This window comes from Monodon monoceros, unplaced genomic scaffold, assembly GCF_005190385.1.
Source record: "Monodon monoceros isolate NGI ecotype Baffin Bay Population unplaced genomic scaffold, NGI_Narwhal_1 Super_Scaffold_5, whole genome shotgun sequence".
In the NCBI taxonomy this organism is placed as follows: Eukaryota; Metazoa; Chordata; class Mammalia; order Artiodactyla; family Monodontidae; genus Monodon; species Monodon monoceros.
In genome coordinates this window covers 107,152,440-107,168,647 of record NW_021703782.1, presented here as the reverse complement: position 1 = coordinate 107,168,647, position 16,208 = coordinate 107,152,440, and the positions used below count along the sequence as shown (strand labels likewise).

Genomic DNA, 16,208 nt, shown 5'->3' with positions numbered 1-16,208 from the left:
TAACCATCAGCCTAATACATTTTGGGCCATTTGATACAGTGGCGAAATCCTCCCTGCCCAAAGGGACGATTTAGAATTTACAGGATTACTGCTGGATCTCGTTACTGCATATAGAGAGGATTTCCAAGTTCAGTTCAGAATACTAGTAGAAAATTATTTTTCATATAGATTTTGCGATATTTCGTTAGATGAATCTCTAACAAGAGTGCCTGGTGAGAAATAGCTCACCATGCAAAAGATGAGGTTTCCTTCCTTTTTTGAATGGATTTGAAAGGAAGTAGAAGACAGTGACATAGTGGGAGAGATGGATATTCTCCTTGCCTCTGAGGCCATATCATGCTCCTGGGCCAGCTGTTTGATCGTAAACAAAAGCTTAAAGTCTTAAAAGTATAACTGATTCACTTTCCTGTACAGCAGAAGCTAACACAAGATTGTAAATCAACTGTACTCCAATAAAAATTAATTTTAAAAACTCTTGAAGTCTTAAAAGTAAAGTAGGATAGTACTTGTTGTTCATGTTTTTGGGAGAAAGGATGATTTTTAAAATTTATTTTATTTTTTATTGAAGTGTAGTTGATTTACAATGTTATGCCAATCTCTGCCGTACAACAAAGTGACTCAGTTACACACACGTATATATACATTGCTTTTGGGACTTCCCTGGCGGTCCAGTGGTTAAGGCTCTGCGCTTCCGCAGCAGGGGGCACAGGTTTGACCCCTGGTCGGGGAACTAAGATCCCACATGCCGCGCGGTGAGGCCAAAAAAAAAAAAAGCGTGAAAAGACTTTGTCAACATAAAAAAAAAATTCTTTTCCACTATGGTTTATCCCAGGAGATTGGATATAGTTCCCTGTGCTATACAGTAGGACCTTGTTGTTCATCCATTCTAAATGTAATAGTTTGCATCTACTAAACCCCAAACTCCCAGTCCATCCCTCTCCCTCCCCACCACACCACCCCTTCCCCCCCATCCCTGGCTTCATTCTCTATGTCTGTGAGTCTGTTTCTGTTTTGTAGATAGGTTCACTTGTGCCGTATTTTAGATTCTACATATAAGTGATATCATATGGTATTTGTCTTTCTCTTTCTGACTTACTTCACATAGTACGATAATCTCTAGGTCCATCCATGCTGCTGCACATGGCATTATTTCGTTCTTTTTTTATGGCTGAGTAGTATTCCATTGTATATATGTACCACATCTTCGTTATCCATTCATCTGCTGATGGACATTTAGGTTGTTTCCATGTTTTGGCTATTGTGAATAGTGTTGCTGTGAACATAGGGGTGCGTGTATCTTTTTGAATTACAGTTTTGTCCTGGTATATGCCCAGGAGTGGAATTGCTGGATCATATGGTAGTTCTATTTTTAGTTTTCTGAGGAGCTTCCATACTGTTTTCCATAATGGCTGCACCAACTTACATTCCCACCAGCAGAGTAGGAGGGTTCCCTTTTCTCCACACCCTCTCCAGCGTTTGTTATTTGTAGACTTGAGAAAATATGATTTTTGTGCAGCAGTTTCCACATATGCTATGTTCTCCTATTACAATGCAGCTCACTCACATAATATTATAAATAACCAGTGTTGGTCCTGACACATGAAAATCCGTTTGCTCGTTTTGATGAGAATATGTTGATTTTGTAAAAGGAAATTCTTTAAAAGAGAGCTCTGACTTGCCATTTTCAAGAGCACAGCCGTTGAGGTTCTTTCCAAAGCCTGGTGTTCAAGCCAGCAGCAGTTCTCATTAGGAAACACCAACACTCCTGGAAGCCTGAGAGGAGGGGGGCTCTTAATTTCTTCACCTCATGGGCTCCACTTAAGGCAACTGTATTTTTGGCAAGATGCTCACCTTCTCTTTAGAGGTAATGGACTCAGTGGCCAGTCCTTGGGGTGAATATAAGTCAAAGTACACACTGACCGTTCTTACAGGAAGTACAAGATTCCTCATCTCTTTAAGCTGACCACATACAATAAGAACGTCTGTTTCTTTTATTTACTTTCCCTTTTTAAGGGGAGTTGCTGTGATTCATTGATTAGTTACCAAAGTTTTTAAAGAATGTTACTAAAACTCTGAATTAAAGAACAAAAACTCACAATCCTTATCAGTCAAAAGCATCATTTTTCCAAGTTTCCTTCTGGATGTCATTTATAGATATATAGATAGTTATTTATATAGAGAAGTACTGATATCCTCTATATATGGATATAATACACATATAACATTTAAGAGTATTAGTCCTAGTATAGGTATAATCTGTTTTTCTTTATTCCCCATTCAATATCATAAACACTTTATATGTTTCTACATGAAAATATATAGTTTTCATAATTAGAATTTTAGTGGCTATGTATTATTCTAACACATAATTCACTTAACTAATTATTGTTTGATCATAGGCTATTAGTGGTTTCTGATTATTTATTTAGTTATTTAGTTGGTTATATAAATCATACTGCCGTGAATTCTTTACTTCTGTAGCTGTTTTCTTTGTGTGTGGGGTGGGGATTATTTCTCCAAGCTAAATTCCCAGAAATGAGACTATGAGGTCAAAGCAGACCAGATTCATGGCTCTTGGTTAAACTTTGGCCATTTGTGAGATTGATGGTCTTTAAAAGAAGAAAAGATGAGATTCCCAAATTGCTGAAAGGATCAACGTGGGTGTGAATTGGCTTATCTGAGATGTGGGTAATTCAGAGTTGCTATCAGATAGATTCCTCTGAAAGAACTATTATAAATATGCTCTTACTAGCAATTTTTGCACTCTGAATCAAGTTATTAAAGAATTTTAGAGAGAGAGGTTCAGCTCCAACCTTTGAGTCTGTGTAGGGTTATCTGCAGTGGTCACCACTAACTACATATGAGGGGTTTATGGGGATTTATAGCTCCAGGAGGGGAATGCGGAGGTTCCAGCCAACATTTACTGGAACCTCCAACTACATTTCTCCTGGCAGGTGGAAGGAACGCTTGATTACGAAATGTTGGCCAGGAGCAGAATCACTTTTTGGCAATGGTTATCTGAAGAGTTCTGGAGGAAATAATTATACCTTCAGTGACTCACTAAAAATTTTTATAAATCTCAGATAATGCTTGCAAGACCCCACATTACTGAGAATTGACAATATGAAAATTTCCCCCAAGGTTTTGGAAATGTTTAAAAGTGGATACTAAAAGCCACACATTTACACAGTGGTTAAGAATCTGCCTGCCAATGCAGGGGACCCGAGTTCGAGCTCTGGTCCCGGAAGATCCCACGTGCCGCGGAGCAACTAAGCCCGTGCGCCACAGCTACTGAGCCCGCGAGCCACAACTACTGAAGCCCGTGTGCCTAGAGCCCGTGCTCCACAACAAGAGAAGCCACTGCAATGAGAAGCCCGCGCACCGCAACGAAGAGTAGCCCCTGCTTGCTGCAACTAGAGAAGGCCCATGTGCAGCAACAAAGACCCAACTCAGCCACAAATAAATAAATAAATAAATAAATAAAAATTTTAAATAAATAAAATAAAAGCCACACATTTAAAAGTTTAGGTATTGGCTATATCCTATTTATGAAACTTACGAAGGGGCTTAATTTCCTACGAGGCAGTTCTGTGCCCAGACTGACTCTAATATGTTTAGAACATGTTTTGGTTTTTTGGTTGGTCTTTGTTGGTTGGTTTGTTTTTTGGCTGCACTGTGCCATGCAGCTTGTGGGATCTCAGTTTCCTGACCTGGGCCACGGCAGTGAAAGTGCTGAATCCTAACCACTGGACCACCAGGGCACTCCCTAGAACATGTTTTTATAAGAGATGATAGCAAAGAGACAAAACTTAGCATGAAGGAAAGCAAAAAGTAAAAGGAGCTTATCTATATGACCAAGCTAATTACAAATCTGTTTTTGATTTATTCAGTCCTATTGAGATTCAACTGTGGATACTCTGTTATAAAGCCAGAACCTGTAGGAAGAAAACACAGGAAAGCAAGGCAGATCTTAGATTTCATGATCTGGAAAAGAAGCAGCGGGTCTAAAGAGCTGTTCTTCCTCACTGGTGTTACAGCATTTATTTAAATAAATCAAAAAGCGGGAAACCCTATAAAAGTTGTTGGTCTTCTGCGTGTCACGCTTATACAGCACCCACTAATATCCCCTGGTTTAATGTATGTCTGGGAGGTGTATTTTGTTTTGTTCTGTTCTCTTTGTTTTCAAAGAACATGTGATAGCGACAATCAATTAATTAACACCCTGTCCCCACTGTGGTTCTGTCACTGCAAAACCATTGGCCTGGTGAACCAAAGAAATTTTATTTTCTCATTTATGGAGTAACATACTTAATTATCAGGGTCCTTAAATTCTGTCCTTGATTTCATGGATTTGAAATGTGACTTTGGGTTTTGTATTTCCCCCTTGTAAGTTAGAATGAGACCTTCTTTTTCTTCTAAAAAGTATGAGAATTTCTTCACTACTGTGGTGTATCTCACCTGACTCTCCTATATCCAGTCATCTCCCCTTAAATGTCCGATATAGCATCACCCATCACCCATGTCTACACCGCTGTCAGCAGAGGCCCTGGAGCCCGGCAATAGTGTGAAAGATGCCCCAGAGTTGTGCAATGCGGTGGCCCTGTCCACCTGTCCAAAACAAACTTTGGATTCCCCAAAGTTTATCCTTTATCATGCCCCATTCCAAACTGCAATTCCTGCCATCTGTGAATGGCAGTCCTTTTTAACCCAGTTGGTCTGGTCAAAAACGTGGGGCACCCAGGACTTACTTTTCCCTTATGCCCCATCTTCTGTCTAATGTCAAGTCCTGTTGGCTCCCCCTTCAGTAATTGTTCTGAATCCAAATACTTCTCACCACATCTAGTCTCTCATCATCTCTCATCTGGAGGACTGTCCTAAGCCTTTTATTTTTAACTCATCTCTGCTTCCAGGCTTGCCCCATGGTCCATGATCCAGCCCCCCATCTCCATCTCCACCACCAGCTCATCCTTAGGCAGGTGGTCCCCATCCTCCTGCCTGGTCCCCCTGCACCTCCTGCCCCCATTCAGTCCATTCTCCATACAGCAGCCAGCGCAACCTTGTGATCGTGCAAATCAGACCATGTCCCTTCCCTTCTTAAAACTTCCAGTAGCTTTCCATTGTGCTCATGTGGCTTGGGAGGCTGTCCACGGTCTAGCCCTTGCCTTCTTCTGCCTTATCCTTCCTTTCAGTCTCATTGCACTGGCTTCTAGCTGTTCCTTGGATACACCAAGCCCTTTCCCACTTCAGAGCATCTGCATTAGCCGTTCCTGCTGCTTGGAAGGGTGTTTCCGAGAACTTTGCAATTTCACTCCTACACTTTATTCAAGTCTCTGCTCAAGCATCCTCCCAGACCGCCCTATCTAAATGCTGCCTGCACCCACACCCATTCCTCTTTAGTTCCTTACCCTCTTTCTCTTACTGCTGTGTCCACTATGTCACTAGGAAAGGGGCTTTGTTTCATTCACAAGTAAAGCAACACCCTGCACATGTGGGTGTGGAATTAACACCTGTCGAGTGAACGATTTGAGTTAGATTTTAAGATCTTTCAGCCCAAGGAAGGATTACTGTCCCGAAAATTTCACCCATCAGCCTCGCACTCTACCTAAAATCCTTATTAAGGGCGATTTTCCTTGTTTTGGTTTAGAAGAACAGTTTCATACCCTTGGAAGAGGTCAAGGGAGGAACCTGAGTCATTTGCTGCTTAATACTGATCATTTGAAGATCCTTTCATCCTGAGTTAATCGGGATTCTTCAGAGGAATTAGAATTTTAAGGGATGTGAAAGAAGGGATCCTTTTGAAGAACAGTTTAAAAAAGACTACTGGAGTCTAGGTAAAAAGTGTGGATGTGGGGAGAGTTCTGGGGAGTAAAAGCCAGCATGAGAATAAGAGGGTCGGTGGGGTAAGGGCACAGCAGGAGAGGGGATGAAGGAAACTTGGCCGGGGCTGCTGGACCTGGACCTGGACTCGGCGGGGGGGTGGGGGTGGGGGGGGGGGGGGGGTTGCCCAGTGCCTGGATGGTCAGTGTTACGGGGGAAGTTAAATAACTGAAAACATGGCACGGGGAGACAGGCTGTTTTAGGAACTTTAAACAAGTTCATTGAGAAGATATTTTTATTATAAATGAATTTGGGGGAAACAGGCCTTACTGAAGAAAAGCAGAATGCAACTCCTGTCAGGAACGTTTCTGGGTTTATGGTTTGGGACTTCAGTGTGGTGACAGAATGCTCCCTTGAGGAGGTCTGAAGATGCTTCACAGCTTTCCTACACGGTCCACATAAAGATCTACACACACAGATTTATCGCTACGTTAATTAATCCTGAGTCAGGCTTAGAAGCTGCTAGTACTCAAACTCACCACATTGTAGGTTTTGAGGAAATTCTAATATTTGTCACAGACATATTTTCTGGAAGCTCCTTTTCTCTTGGCCTTTTCAAGTTTTTGTGTTCCTTTGTTTTCATCTGTGGAATCTGAGTTTTATTTAAAATTCCAGATGGCTGACTGTCCTTAGTTGAGTGTTTATTCTTTTTTTTTTTCCACTTTTTTTTTTGAAGTGGCTGTTCTCAACATCAATGCCATATTTTGCTTTTTTAAATGTAGTTTTAAAAATTAATGATATATTATTTAGTAAAATGAGCAGCTGTTGTACCTGATTGTAACATGTGAATAATAAACATTCTCACCGTTTGTCTATTCAGCCTAAATATGATTTCTTGCAGTGCAGAAAAATCTCCTTGGAAGCTTTGTCATTGTCATTTTACTTTAAGTTAATGCTTGCCTATTTTAGGTTCCCTGTGATTTTTTATCTCAGCTACCCCTGGTCTCCAGGAAATTTCTAAAGAATTTTTCAAGGCTGATTTTATTTGTATAGATTTTACCTGTATATTTTTAAGGTTCAACCAAAAAGTTGAAATGAAAGTAAGTTTAGCTGTCACCCCAGATATCATCAGGCATTTTTAAAAGGTCTATTATTATGTTTGAAGAGAAGCTAAAGTATCTTATTACAGGAGAAAGCAAAGAGCATTTTTCTGGGTCTCTAGAGATGGCATTTCCTGTCTCTCCTCTGATAGGAGAAAAGAGCTGTGATGACTTCACTCCGTGCCTCCGAAAGAAGTGCTTATTATCTTTTTCTAGAGAACAATTCCTCTTTATTTAGAGCTTGGAGACACACTTTTTAGATCCACACTTGCTATCTGCCCAGCGAAGAAATGTTTGACCATTGTTTGTTAATAAACAACAAACACATCTGGCAAGCTGGTTGGTTTGTTTAACTTTGTGACTGTTACGATAGCTTTTCCGATTAAAGGAGGGAAGATGGAGCTGGTTACAAAGGGCCGCTGCTATTTAGGTCACGGGATGCTCAGAACTGTCAGAAGGGCTTTTGTTCCATCCATTAGTTTCCTAAGGGATCAGGCAGTACAAGGTTGTTTTTGTGTGTTGTAGGCAAATCCATTTTGGAGGAACACATACTAGGCAAGAAAGACTGGAAGGAAAATCAGTGACATCTAGATTTTTTTTTTTTTTTTAACTACATGAAATGCAATCACAGGTGTAGTTCTCAGATAATTGTTTCGGTCCCACCGAATTGTGGTGTCATGGGGTGTGTTGTGACAGGAGTCCGTCCTGGCAAAAAGCTCACCAGTAACGTCAAGCAAGGTCCACACCGTGCTTGAAAAATAAATTCATATTTATTTTTGAACCTTGGAATGAAGAAGTGACAAGAGAGTTTACTATGCAGTAGATTTTCAATAAAAATCATCCTTCATGCTTCCAAAAACATGACCTTTTTTGGAACACTATTGTCTTCAGAGAAGATTCCTTTGCTAGTAAAGCCCAGTCCACCTTTCCTGTGCCGTGTCCGTCACTTCTCCATGTTCTTTGTGTGCGTTTCCTCTCCATCAGGACGGCCCTGGCTGTGAGGGAGCTTTCGTTTTGTGAAAACATTCATTTCAGAGTTGCTGTCGAGTTGGAGCGGAAGCTTAGAGCCCAGCTCTGAATTGGGTGCCGAGCTTTTCTTTTTCTTTTTGTGTCTGTCTTTGAATCTCTAAGTAAGATTTGGGGGAATGGAGGTATCTTTTCTGCAAACTGCAGAACACAGGGGACCTGCTTAGGAAATGGGGCTGGTCCTCTGGACTGTTTGGGACAATGACGAGGGACTCTCAGGGCCGAGGGGCACAGCTAAGCCTTGGTCTCCCTCCGGAGCCTCCTGCCCCCCTACCTCCCCAGGCCCTCCCTCCCTCCTTCCTTCCATCCTTCTTTAAAACGATACATGTGGCTTTCAGAAAACCTGTACTTCCTCCAAAGCTCCCTAACTCTGCTCTCAGCTTACCTTACTCCTCCCGAAGCCCAATCCTTTCTTGCTTGTTTATTCCTACCTTCGACTCCATTTCTTTTCGGTCCTATCCCTGTGTCTATTATGAGACTTGAAAAATGAAGCCCCATGGGGCTCCTCTAGACCAAAAAATTGCTAGATGGATAAACCTTGCTGTCAAGAGGTGCTTAAAATGGTGAAACATGACCTCAGAAGAGAGACAAGAAAACATTCCCTTATAAAGGAGCACTGTTCTTAAAAAAAAAAAAAAATCTGATTTTGTCTCCTCCTCCCTGGCCTCCCAGGAGTCAGCTACCTTTTGTGACTCGGCTAAGCCATAGGCGCTGACGATTGAGAGAGAAGGCTCTGAGGCTGTACCGAGGGGACCCGTCTGTGCCTGTCCCCCTTTCACCGTGCACACCCTTCCCAGCCGTGCTTACCTCGGCGGCCAGAAAACAGACAGCACATTCAAGCCTAGTCATTGAGGAAAGGCCATTTATTAAAAGGAGCATTTACCACTTGTGGAAAGGGCTCAGGAAAAGCAGTGAGGGATGGAGCGGTACCCCCAGGCTAATCATTGGTGGGGAGCTGCCGTGGCCCTGGGTCTCAAAGGGCAAGGCAGCCTTGAAGGAACTTCAGAGATCAGCTGCAGAGATGCTGCCTGACCGGAGCTGTGGCCTTTGGTCAAAGGACCTGGCCAGCCCCTGGCATCCTAGCAAGGGAAAGCTGCAGATAGAAATTCACGCCCTCTGATATGCCAGAATCCTCTCCGTGGCAAATCTAACAGAACCAGAGGGCAAGGGCTTCTGTCCACGTAGTCCGTGCAAGTCTGAACAACCTTGGAATCACTCGGACCCCTCCGTATCTCACAGCCCACCTCTGATCTGATTCGCCAGCAAATCCTAGTCGTTTTCCTGATCAAAGGACAGCCAGAATCTGAGCCTCTGTCACCACCTGCACTGCTACCCCATGGTCCAAATCTCCATCATTTCCAGGGTTGGAGAGAGACTCCCACCTGGAACCTTCCTTTACGGCATTTACGGATCCCCCGCTCATTCATACAAAAACCCTACGAGACCCTGCACAGGCTGCCCCTTTCTTTTCTGACCCCATCTCCTCATTCTTGAGGCTCACTTTGGTCTGGCCCTCTGGTGTCCTTGATGGTCAACACCAAGCGCATACCTGCCTCAGGGCCTTTGCTGATGGCAGGGAGATGAATTTTAAGCTTTAAGAAAATCTAAGTAATGGAAACATCTATCCACACAAAACTTATACAAATGTTTGCAGCTGCATTATTCATAATAGCCCCAAACTGGGAACAACCAAATGCCCATTAGCTGGTGAATGGACCAACAAAATGTGGTATAGTCACCCAAAGAAGTATCACGCCGCAATAAAAAGGAATAAAGTACTGATGCATGTGATCACGTGGATAAACCTTGAAAACATTAGGCTAAGTGAACATTATGAAATAATGAAGGCATGATGTCAGTCACAAAAGACATCATATTGTACAATTCCATTCATATGAAACTTCCAGAATAAGCGAATCTATACAGACAGGAAGTGGTGTGGTGGTTGCCTAGGGCTGGGGAGGATGGCGGGTGACAGCTAAGAGGCATGACGTTTCTTTTTGGTGGGTGATAAAAATGTTCTAAAATTGACTGGTGAGGGTTGCCTATTTTGTGACTATACTAAAATCCATTGAATTGAACAATGTCAATGGGTGAATCTTTTGGTATATGAATTACTTCTCAAAGCAATTAAAAATAAAGATCAAAGTGATTGCCGTCTTAATAAAGCATTCCTGTCATTTTTACAAGTGGTGTATGTAAGTCTTAGCATTCAGTATTATTATAGCTAAAGTTTGAAATTCAACTCTTGACTATTACTGTTTTCATTTCCCGTTTATTTTTTAACTCTTAAATTTCTCTGGCATGCACATGCTAGATATTCAATATTTAAATATCATTGAAGTTGGGCTTCCCTGGTGGCGCAGTGGTTGAGAGTCCGCCTGCCGATGCAGGGGACACGGGTTCGTGCCCCGGTCCGGGAAGATCCCACATGCTGCGGAGCGGCTGGGCCCGTGAGCCATGGCCGCTGAGCCTGCGTGTCCGGAGCCTGTGCTCTGCAGCGGGAGAGGCCACAGCAGTGAGAGGCCCGCGTACCGCAAAAAAAAATAATAAAAATAAAAATAACTAAATAAATATCATTGAAGTGGATGAATTTTTCTTTTCTCAAGTGTTAATATGAGAAAGAGGGGGTACTAATTATGGGCGTGTTCCCCCCTCCAGCACTTTCATGACGGACGGAAGGCACAGCAGCACATAGAGACTTGCTGGAAGCAACTAGAATCAGTAAGTGAAAACCCAACCTCTCAAGAAATGTCTTTATAGATTTTCTCGTTTGAATTTAACTTAAGCTTGAATCAACCAGTAGTACAAAACAAACAGAGACACTATTTATTGTCTTGAGAGATTTTTATAATTTGAATTTAACTGGTTTCTAGAAATCATTACTGAAAGTAAAATGTTAAGCCCAAAGGAGTTCAAGCAGAGTCTTTTTCTAAAAATCATACGGAAAGAACAAAGATTAGACAGTTTGGATGGAAATAAATGTGGATTTTAAAATAACTTCCTGAAATGATGACACGGAACACATCAGTTTGGAGAAGAAAGCTTTCGGTGGAGGGGGTGGGGGCGGGCGGATGTTGATAAAATTACATCTTCTCATAAGACTCTCATGGTTTCATTAAAAATTACTTTCCCCGCAACCATCTTCCTCTGCTTTTAGAGTAAAAGACGTTTTGAGCGGGATTGCAAAGAGGCTGACCGAGCCCAGCAGTACTTTGAGAAAATGGATGCTGACATAAATGTTACAAAAGCAGATGTTGAAAAGGTAAGGTGAAAGCGAGGGTCTTTCTTTCATTTCCCTTTTTAACGTTCATCACGTATCCTCCCAGACTGCTGGTCCCCAAGTTCTCCTTTCTGCTGCAACCACTTTACTTGGGATCATTTTCGTTTTGTGTCAACGGAGGGATGTTGGCGGTGGGGTGGCAGGGGGAGAATCTAAAATTTGGGGAGTCTCCGGTGTTAATGATTTGAGCAGTTTGTTGATTTATTTAGTCATCAGGATGATAACACGGAGACTTAGACCATGAACATACCTTAGGGGGTGGTTTCCGCAGACCGTGGTTCTCTCTTAATGGCTTTTCAAAGAAAAAGTCAACCTCTTAAAAGCTGGAGCAGACTGTCCAGTGCCATCTGGAAGAGCTCGGCCACCTACAGTGCTTATGTTAAAAAGGTAAAGAGATTCACACGAGTGGCCTGTGTTCTAACGGATTCATTCAGGTTGATAACAGGTTGTACTTGAAGGCTTGCATTGGAAAGTCCTCCCAAAAGCTTTTCCCGAAATGGACTTGTATTGGCAATTAGGAATATTATTATAAAGCTTGTACTGTGTCTTCCTGTGGTTCCCTCTGTGTTTTTTCCCTGGAAGTTAAAGTTTCTTTTTATAAAAGTCATCAATGTTAGTGTAAACAAAACTGGGCTATTAAATAACAGTATTCATTCGTGACTGCCCAGGGCTACTTTGGCATTCACAGACTCATGCTTTAAGTGGGGTAAAACCCTGCTTTTTCACAGATTTCTTTCACTTTTGCCAGATTATTTGGAGTTGAATTTGCTCAGAAAATAGTGTGAATTAGTTATTCATTGCCCAATTCTGCCAGATTCCTTGCTTAAAGCCTAGGTATATATTAGCATGCCTTCCTCTAAAATTATCTAATATATTAGAAAACACATTCTTAATGTCTATATTTGATCTTGAGTGGAGACATTTACTTTACCAAAAGATATATTAATTTGCTGGTAAAGTTACCCATAAATTACCATAAATTTGTTATAAGTTCTCATAAAATATTAATTCCCTGAAGTATTTAATATGTTATTCCATTAAAATAGATTGACCCAAAGTTTATCAAAAAAACATTTGGGGTTAAAGGAGGTAAAATCAGTATATGTGTCCCAGAAACATGCCTGGCACAAAGGTATGCATTCTGTAGCAAATATTTTATTACCCTAAATGTAAAATTGGAGTGATTTTTATTTATTGAAAGACTTTTTTAAAGCCATTACTATTATGACCTTGTCTTAGAAAAAAAGCTATCTATCCTTGCTCATTGTAGAAATACCTGAAAATACAACCAAATGAAGTGGGAGAAAAAAATTAAAACACCCAACTATGGTTAATAAAATACCTTTCAGAGCCTCCACCATTCCTTCCTGGTTTCTAAACAAAGGTACTTCACTTTTTTTTTTTTTTTGGCCGCGCCACGTGGCTTGCGAGATCTTAGTTCCCTGACCAGGGATCGAACCCGTGTCCCCTGAAGTGGAAGCACAGAGTCCTAACCACTAGACCACCAGGGAATTCCCTCAGAGCCTTTTCTTTAAAAAAGATTATGTATACTACACATGTACAGTGTAAAGAATAGTAACAAAGGGAACAGCTGCTAATCCACAACCTATCTTAAGAAATAAAAATCTTATTGTTGCCTTTCAAGTCTCCCTTCCTAACTTCATCCATCTCTTCGCTCTAGAGGTAAACTTTATCCTTAATTTGGTGTTAATCATCTCCTCGCTTCTTCATAGCTTTATCGTAGGTGTCTGTATCTCCAAAGAGTTTATTTCATAATTTTGTGCGCTTTTCACCTTTATAGAAAGAAAATCATACTTTCATTTCTTTTCTTGTGACTTGACTGTTTTTCATTTGATATTATGTTTTTCACTTAATTCATGTGGACTATAGAACACATAACTTTTATATATTAATTTTAGAGCCAGATGCTTGCTAAACTCTCTTTTGATTTCTCTTTTGGGGTTTTCCGTAGAGACAGTCATAACAGCAGCAAATAATGACAGTCTTATATCTTCTGTTTCAATCTTTATGTCTTTTATTTATTTCTCTTATCTTGCTCTGCTGGTTACGACCTCTATTATGCTGGCAGTAGCAGTTATTGTGGACTTCCTTATCTCGTTCTAGATTATAAAGAGCGTGCTTCAAATGTTTCCCCATTAAGCATGATTATAATATACCCTTTATCGGGCTAAGGGATTTCCCTTCTTTTTCTGTTTTGCCAACAAGTTTTTTTTTGTTTTTTTGGGGTTTTTTTTTGCGGTACGCGGGCCTCTCACTGTTGTGGCCTCTCCCGTTGCGGAGCACAGCCTCCGGACGCTCAGGCTCAGCGGCCATGGCTCACGGGCCCAGCCGCTCCGCGGCATGTGGGATCTTCCCAGACCAGGGCACGAACCCGCGTCCCCTGCATCAGCAGACGGACTCTCAACCACTGCGCTACCAGGGAAGCCCCAACAAGTTTTTTTTTAAAGCTTGACTTAATATTGAACATCATCAAATACCTTTTCTGCTTCCTTTAATCCATTAACGGGTAGATTACATTATTAAATTTTCTTGTATTGAACCAAATTAGCGTTCCTCGGACGAATATAACTAGGTTATGATGTATTTTTTTTTTATACAGAGCTGAATTTATTTTGTTAACATTTTAAGATTTTGCATCTATAGTCATTGAAATTGATCTGTAATTTTTCTTTCTTGGCTGTTCTAGTTTGCTTTACTTCTTTTTTTTTTTTTTGCGGTACGCGGGCCTCTCACTGTTGTGGCCTCTCCCGTTGCGGAGGTCAGGCTCCGGACATGCAGGCTCAGCGGCCACAGCTTACGGCCGCCGGCCCCAGCCGCTCCACGGCATGTGGGATCTTCCCGGACCGGGGAACAAACCCGCGTCCCCTGCATCGGCAGGCGGACTCTCAACCACTGCGCCACCAGGGAAGCCCTGCTTTACATCTTTTTAGTTGTGGAGTGTTGCTCTTTATTCTCTGGATAATATATGTGAGATGAAATTAACTGTTCCTTAAATATTTTGTAATCCTTTATTGTGGGAGAGTTTCTAACTGCTGATCCAATTCCTTTATTGTCTTTTTCTTTGGTTGATCTTGGTATGTTATATTTTTCTAGAAATATACCCATCTCATCCCAGGTTTTCAAATTTAGTGGCCAAAAGTTGCCCATAATATTCTCACCTTAATTTTTTGCTGCATATATTGTGTGTCCCCCTTATTTATTCCTAATCTTATTTATTTATACTTTTTGGGGAGGGCCTTTTTTTTAAAATCAATTCTTATTTATTTATTGATCTACTTGGCTGCATTTGGTCTTAAATGTGGCACCTGGGATCATCATTGTGGCATGCAGGATCTTTCAATGCGGCGTGGGCTTCTCTCTAGTTGTGGCACGTGGGCTCCAAAGTGCACAGGCTCAGTAGTTGTGGCGTGCAGGATTAGTTGCCCCACGGCATGTGGGATCTTAATTCCCCGACCAGGGATCGAACCCACGTCCCCTGAATTGGAAGGCGATTCTTAACCACTGAACCACCAGCAAAGTACTGGGAAGGGTCTGTTTTGTTTTGATTTGTTTTAATAATGTATATATATTTTAATTTTTATTTATTTATTTATTTTTGGCTGTGTTGGGTATTTGCTGCTGCGCGCAGTCCTTCTCTAGCTGCGGTGAGTGAGGGATGCTCCTCTGTGATGCGCTGGCTTCTCATTGCGGTGGCTTCTCTTTGTTGCAGAGCACGGACTCTAGGCGCACGGGCTTCAGTAGTTGCGGCACATGGGCTCAGCAGCTGTGGCTCACGGGCTCCAGAGCACAGGCTCAGTAGCTGTGGCACACGGGCCTAGTCGCTCCACGGCATGTGGGATCTTCCCCGACCAGGGCTCGAACCCGTGTCCCCTGCACCAGGAAGCAGACTCCCAAACACTGTGCCACCAGGGAGGTCCGAGGGTCTGTTTGTTTTCTTTTAAAGGACATTAATGGTCTTCATCTTTTATTTATTTGTTTGTTTGTTTTTGGCCACGCCGTGCAACATGTGGGATCTTAGTTCCCCGACCAGGTGTCGAACCGTGCTCCCTTCAGTGGAAGCGCAGAGTCTTAACCATTGGACTGCCAGGGAAGTCTCGAGGGTTTGTTTTTTAAAATCATTTTTTATTAGTATTTTACAAAAACCAAAAGTTATCTTTATGGAATTTCTTTTTACTTTCTATTTTATTTATTTTCTTTTTCTTCTTCTTCCTCCTCTTCCTCTTCTGTCAGTATCTTTGGATTTATTTTATTGCTCTTTAAAAAATTTCTTTCTTCAGATGCTTTCCTCATTTCAACTTTTCTTTTTTTCAAATATAAGCATTTAATGAACAAAGTTCTCATTTAACTACTGTTTTATTTGCAACCCATGGATTTTGGTATGCAGTAGTATTATTATTGTTCATTTCCTGATATATTTCTTTTACTATTTAGTCTCTCCAGTAATTTATTTGGAAGCATATTTTTAAATTTCCAATTGTATGACTTTTTAAACTTATCTTTTTGTTAATGATTTCTAATTTAATTGCATTGTGGTTATAGAAAGTCTGAGTTTGAGACTTTTACATTTGTTGAGACTTGTCTTATGGCCTAGTACAGGGTCAGTTTTTATAAATGTTCTCTAAGTAATTGAAAAGAATGTGTATTTTCCATTTCTTGGTTGCAGAGTTCTACATTTTTTCATTAGAGCAAACTTGCTGATTACCCACACCTTCCCATCATTAAGGATTTTTTGTCTGCTTGTTGTAATGTATTTTGATAGAGATATGTCACTTCTTTGTGCCTCACTTTCCTTGTCTGTAAAATGGGAACACAGAAGGAAACGATTGATGCGAGTGTTGGTTGAGATAATATGTACAAGATACTTGAAGCCATCTATGGCAGTGGCCAGTGATCATTACATTAACTATTGCGATGATAACGATGGAAGATTTGTCATTTTCTGTCCATTTTGCTCTTCCATT

At 41.3% G+C, this 16,208-nt stretch overlaps 1 protein-coding gene across 6 annotated transcripts in view; it reads left to right on the top strand.

Annotated features, from left to right (window-relative positions):
• The window catches only part of FNBP1 (formin binding protein 1), a 140,929-nt gene that overhangs the window by 68,329 nt on the left and 56,392 nt on the right, over positions 1-16,208 (top strand). For all 6 annotated transcript variants that reach the window (XM_029202342.1, XM_029202341.1, XM_029202340.1 and 3 more), the window contains exons 5-6: positions 10,605-10,667; positions 11,104-11,208. In XM_029202342.1, the coding sequence (XP_029058175.1) occupies positions 10,605-10,667; positions 11,104-11,208 (168 nt within the window). The remainder of the gene's footprint in view (positions 1-10,604; positions 10,668-11,103; positions 11,209-16,208) is intronic.